Source organism: Miscanthus floridulus, chromosome 8 (genome assembly GCF_019320115.1).
Source record: "Miscanthus floridulus cultivar M001 chromosome 8, ASM1932011v1, whole genome shotgun sequence".
NCBI classification, from domain to species: domain Eukaryota; kingdom Viridiplantae; phylum Streptophyta; class Magnoliopsida; order Poales; family Poaceae; genus Miscanthus; species Miscanthus floridulus.
The window spans coordinates 197,501,178-197,506,864 of NC_089587.1; the positions used below are offsets into that span (position 1 = coordinate 197,501,178).

General features: G+C 43.8%; 1 protein-coding gene across 1 annotated transcript; it reads right to left on the reverse strand.

Moving 5' to 3' along the window:
- Positions 1–674: 674 nt before the first annotated feature.
- On the reverse strand, positions 675–1,546 carry LOC136470466 (uncharacterized). The gene is made up of 3 exons (XM_066468303.1): positions 1,464–1,546; positions 1,091–1,389; positions 675–1,015 (listed from the first exon to the last, which is right to left on the reverse strand). Exons 1-3 carry the CDS (start codon positions 1,544–1,546, stop codon positions 675–677), a joined length of 723 nt encoding a protein of 240 aa, XP_066324400.1.
- Between the last annotated feature and the right edge of the window lie 4,141 nt (positions 1,547–5,687).

The following is a 5,687-nucleotide window of genomic DNA, read 5'->3' on the forward strand; positions in this document are numbered from 1 at the left end:
CATGGGAATTGCGGTCAGGTTCAAGGCGAGTTGTGTTACAGAAAGAATTGGTAGAAGAAGATTATAAGAATCTGATGATGGATGAATTGGAAGATTTACATTTGATTCATCTCAAGGCATTGGAAAATATTGAGAAAAATAAAATACGCGTTGCCAAGTATTATAACAAAAGGGTTAGGTTGAGACAATTCACAGAAGGAGACTTGGTTTGGAAAACTATATTGCCAGTTGGAACAAAGGATAGAGCATTCGGCAAATGGTCTCCAAATTGGGAAGGTCCTTTCCGAATAGTAGAATGTGTACCTGGCAATGCATACATATTGAAGACTTTATTTGGGGAGGAGTTTACCAGAGCTATCAATGGAAGATTTCTTAAGAAATATTACCCCAGTGTTGAGGTTGGTTCATGAACGTAAATCAGAAAAGTTGATAAAAGGAAAATCGCCTTTAGCCTAAAAAATAAAACTGAGAATAGCCGATATTGTTCATATCGCCTTTAGCACAAAATAGCCGATGCAGTTTGCATCGCCTCTAGCACAAGAATGTTTATGCAAGACCGGGGTGTTTTCAGCATTTTTCTGACAGTCGCAGGCATAATTTTACCGAAAAGAATCAAAGAAATAAGCATTCTTCCAAAAGACAAGTTTATTTACAGAAGTCCATCCTAATACAAACTACTCCTCAAATAACCTGTTGAGGACGGACTGGGGATTTGTGGACTCGGCAAGGGCGACGGCATGATCATCGTAGACCTCCAGACGCTCATCGATGTCGTCGATCTCGTCCGGGCGTCCTCCAGCGAAGCCGACTGGCTGGAACGAGTAGTCTTCGTTGGTTTGGGAGGTCATTGCCGCCAGCCCGAGAGAAACACCAAGGTGCACACCTTGGATGACGGCCTGATCAACACGGCCATCCACAGCATCAAGGCGTGCCTCGGATGTCTCCCCCTGGGCATTCACCTTGTCGGCAACCTTGTTCGCCGCCGCCTTCAGGCGATCGTTCTCCGCAGAAAGAGCTGGGCAGAAAAGAAAAAAAATGGGTCAGCAAGCAGGGGAAGCCAGAATGATAAAACCAAATGAAGATATCAAACCGGTGATGGCGTCGCAGAGTTGCTTCCGCTGGTCCTCCCATTCGGCTTGCTCGGCGCCGAATTTCTTGGAGACGTCGCCTAGCTCCTCCCGGGCCTCGTCCCTCTCCTGGCGAAACTTGAGCGCTTCCTCGTGAGAATATGGATGGTGTGCATCTGCTGGTTCCGCCAGGCCCCAAGGATTGGGATGATAGGAGCTTGAAGAGCTGGAGGATCCAGAGGAGCCGGATGATGGAGTTCCCGGTTGAGCCGCTGTCGCCGAAGGGAGGAGATGATATTGACTAAAGCTGATGACCCTTATCCTAATGAATGAGGAAGAAAAAAATCAAAACTAAGAGATGAACAAATCGCAAGGGGGCAAAAAGCCGATTCGTACCCACGGTGCCGGCAGCGCGATGCTCTGCTTCCTTCCGCCTCTCCGTCGGCAGGTCGCTTGCCACGGTCGCCACTGTTCACCATTTGCTTTGGTGGAGGTTAGGGTTTTCTTCTGGAATGAATCGAACAAAGGAAGTGGAGGAGACAGATATGAGAACGCTAAAATGGAGATAACGATGAAGGCTAACGGAAGGGTCTATTTATAAGCCGAAGCGAAGAATCATGGCGAATTCCACGGAGTCGTGGGGCGGGAATGATGAACGATGGAGTAGGGTTTTTCCTTTCAGTTGGGCCGCTACTGGGCTGGGCCAGGCATGGATTAAGTCGGGCGTCGTTCGACTATCTCCCTGATTTGTTGGAGCCAGTATTGTTCGGCTATACCCTCACAACATTTAAATTAGGATTCATTCGGCTATCGGAAGAATGGAAACAATCGGCTACATTCTAATCGAGAAATTTAAAGGAAAATGGCCGATTGCTTTTTCAAACGAATAAAAAATATGTAAACATAAAGTTGATTGATCAAGGGACAGAGGATATCACACTTAAGTTTATTACAAGCTCAATGTCTACTTGTTCAGAAGCTGATTGATTGCCTCTATGGCTTCAGTCCTGATTCGGCTAACATTATCTAGCACTTTCTGATCCTCATCTTCAGAACTCTGGATGCTGGATAACTTAGTTTTGATTTGCTGATCTTCTTTGATGGCCGAAGTTATCTTTAGTGAAGCTGCTTCTATGTTCTTCGGCAAATTAGCTATATGGGCCCTGTGAGACTGAATTTTGGCATTCAGTTCGGCTAGTTGAGCTTCTAGTCTGCTTTTTTCATCCTCCATGGCTTTCAGTTCAGGCTCCAAGGTTGTCAAGGAATTTCTTGTAGTCTGGATATGAGAGTGAAGATCTTTAATCTCCAGCTTCTTCAAAGATCTATCTTTCTGCAAAACAGCCCTCGAAGATATGTTCTTGGTTGCCCTTCTCACCATGGCAAAGTGGTCATCAAGATGGGCTACAGATTCTAGGGGGGCCTTGAGAGCAGAAGGGATATCTTCATCAATGAGTTCAAGGAGGTCTCTTATCTGATCTGCATCCTGAACCAGACTAATGGTATCCTTGTTCAGCAGAATGATCACCTCTTTTAGCCGAGCCTGATTTTCCAGCGATAAGGTTTGTTGAGAAGTAATCTCTTCACCTTTCTCAATGATTTAGTCCTCAATAGAGAAGGAGTAGCTGGTGGTCGGTTTAGTAATGTTCTTCTAAAAGAAAAGAGAAGAAAGGAGGTGTTAGCCGATTGGGTGAATTTGCTAAAATATAGTGTAAGACAAGGCATTACCTGCTGAACTGATTGATCATCAGGATGGGTTATACCCTGGCTTGCTGGAGGACTTGGCTGAATGTTCAGAAGGGACGGGTTTGGAGCTTGATCAGGAGAAGTTTCCCTTGCCAGTTCGTCTAAGATTTCATCTATTCTCAATAAAGTAAATGATAATGAGCATAAGGGATAGATGTTATTTAAAAAAAAAGAAGAAAAAAGAGAATTGGTTGAACGATGTTACCTATAGTCTCGTCAGATTTATGAGCCTTTGAACCTTCAGCTTCATGAGTCTCTGAAGCTTCACTATCATGGATTCTTCATTTTCGGTTGAAACTTCAGGAGTTGGTTTTACAGCTGCTGAGGTGCTGCCTAGTCTGGGAATTTCGACTTGTGGCTGCAATGGAAGTAATGAATATAGAGGTGGTCAGGTTTACTGCTAAGTGGGGTTGTTAAACTGATAGAGGATAAAAGGTTCATACCTTAAGAGATGATTTGGCTTTCTTGGTCCTTGGTTTCTTGGGTAAGAGAAAACTTTTAGGTGTTTTCCTTTTGCTTTTTCCTCTTGAAGATGCAGCAGCTGAAGTAGCGGGAGTTCTCATGAGTACCTTTAGAGGTACTGAATCCGAAGTTGCAGGAATTTTCATGAATTCCTTTAATTTTGGAGCATCAAACCCCAGAGCAGGCTTGGGACCAGCCGAATAGTACTGGATTGCTTTGGCAGGGGGAGTAGACTCAAGATCCTGTGTATAACCAGATGTTAAAATAAGAAGTGAATTCAAGAGCAGGAAATGATGAGCCTAATGAAATTACCTCACTATCAGAAGCAAAATCGGGCTGCAAGTTTTTGCATAAAGGATGAACTGATATATTGAAGATATGAGCATGCCATTCTTGCCACCAAGAGACAAAGAAGGGATGAGCAACATCTATTAGCCCAAATGGAGATGGTTCGTATGTTGGCAATTCCCATCCTAATTCAAAGATTTTCTTGGCTTCCATTCTTTCTGTTATTACTTCCCTTGGCTTTATGATTGTTGAGAAGAGGAATCTTAGGGGAAGCTGGCCACATCCTAATTGTCTGGCCACCATATTTGGATAGTAGAATTCATAGGTGGACTGCACTAACATCCCATGATGAAATTCGGCTGGCAGAGTGCAAGGTTTGATAAAGGAGTTGAAGATCTCCGTGGATTCTTGACCTGAACAACCAATTTCATAGCTAAACTTGCAGGGCAAAGTCAATTTTCATTTTCTCTGTAAGGGAACCAGAGCACATTGCCGAATCCTTTGAAAAACAGCTTGAAGAAATGACCAATGTCTATGTCAATGCTGATAGATGATGCTGCTTCCCCATAAGTCTGACAAGCCTTAACCTTTGCTGTACTGCCTTCAGCATAGTTAACTGAAGGAAAACTTAGATTGAAGAGGCTCATAGAGGTTATCTGATGCATGTATAGCTGGAGCCACATCTGAATTAGCCACCAGGGACCATTCACACAAGAGATTTCTCCACCTTGGCGCATCTGAAGAGTAATCTGATGCATCATATGATAAACAGACCCCAAAAGATATTTGTCTAGTGGGATCTGAGTGCCTGTAGCTAAATCTTCAGGCAGCACCATATGATTCAGAGTTGGTCGTTGGATTTTCCATAGAAGATGAATCTGCATAGCCACATGTTCATGAAGGCTTTCAACTCTTTGTCAGAAATGATGCCAGATGCATTCATGTAGTTCTGGATGTATTTGACCCATCCACATCCAGAGCTGATGGCTCTTTGATTACTTTTGCTCTTGTACTTATGAGGGTATACTGGTAGTGACACGTTCAAGCCAGTCATCATGAACACGTTGGCTAGAGTGATGGTCATCATACCATGGCCGAAGATGAAGGCATTAATGGTGTCAGACCAAAAATGGGAAGCTGCTATCAAAAGGGAATCGTTTCTGGGTGTTTCTGCTAAGGATAATTCCAGAAAATGACTGATGTCTTGACTTTCCCAATGGCTACTACTTTTCTCTAGCATTCTCCTGTACCAATTCTGCCATCCAGCGATTGAGGAAATGGCCAATTCTTGAACGTGTTTGGCCATCGGTTTGGCAAGGTGATCCCAGATTTGAAAGGGATTCTTTGGGTTTCCTTCTCGATAATTTCAAAAGGGTCAGGATTTCCCATTAGGCTGAGGAAATAGGAATCAGGGTTAGCAGCATAAGGGATCAAAATCTGATTCTTGTATTCCTTTAAAGGGTGATTGAAATCAAAGAGGAATAAGCCAAAAGAAGAACGGGAAGATCAAGTGGAAATTGCCGAATATAAGTGAAGTTTACCTCTGGAATTTCATCCTGGGTCGCCATTGAAGATTCGAAGTGGGTCCGAGGTTGCGCTGAAAGCTTGAATTTTTGGACAGCGGCTGCGGTGTTGAACGGTGCTGACCTAGGAGGGAGAAGGAGCTTGTGGTCAATTTCAGAATAAAACAAGTTTTATCCCAAAATTGAGGGGGCATGTGTTAACACTGGATTTTGGTCGACTTCGGAAGATGACAGGTGGACCCGCATACAGGAAGGACATTCGGCAAACAAAATGAGCGGTCGGCTAAATGCTTGTGCGGTTGGTTACCTCAGAAGGTGGTGACTCCATTCGGGAAAGCAGAAGATGGCAGGCAAAGCCGATCGAAAAGATGAAAGTTGTAATAATAAAGGACTCTAAGAGTTTAGGGCAAGGAATCGTAGTTTCCAAGTTTGTTTAAGAGTTCCTTTGTAAATCGTAGTCTTTTAGGACTCGTGTTTTGTCTAGGGTATAAATATTGACCCTCGACCATTGTAATAGGCGTTCACAACCAAATCAATACAACCGGCCCCCATGCCAACTTTCGAGTCCTTTTGTCATGTCATCGAGTTCTTCGAGAGGAGTCAT

Coding starts and splice junctions, on each gene's coding strand:
- LOC136470466 (XM_066468303.1), bottom strand. CDS start 1,546: ATGGTGAACAGTGGCGACCGTGGCAAGCGACCTGCCGACGGAGAGGCG. Junction 1,390..1,463: donor TCGCGCTGCCGGCACCGTGG/GTACGAATCGGC, acceptor CTCATTCATTAG/GATAAGGGTCATCAGCTTTA. Junction 1,016..1,090: donor ACTCTGCGACGCCATCACCG/GTTTGATATCTT, acceptor TTTTCTGCCCAG/CTCTTTCTGCGGAGAACGAT.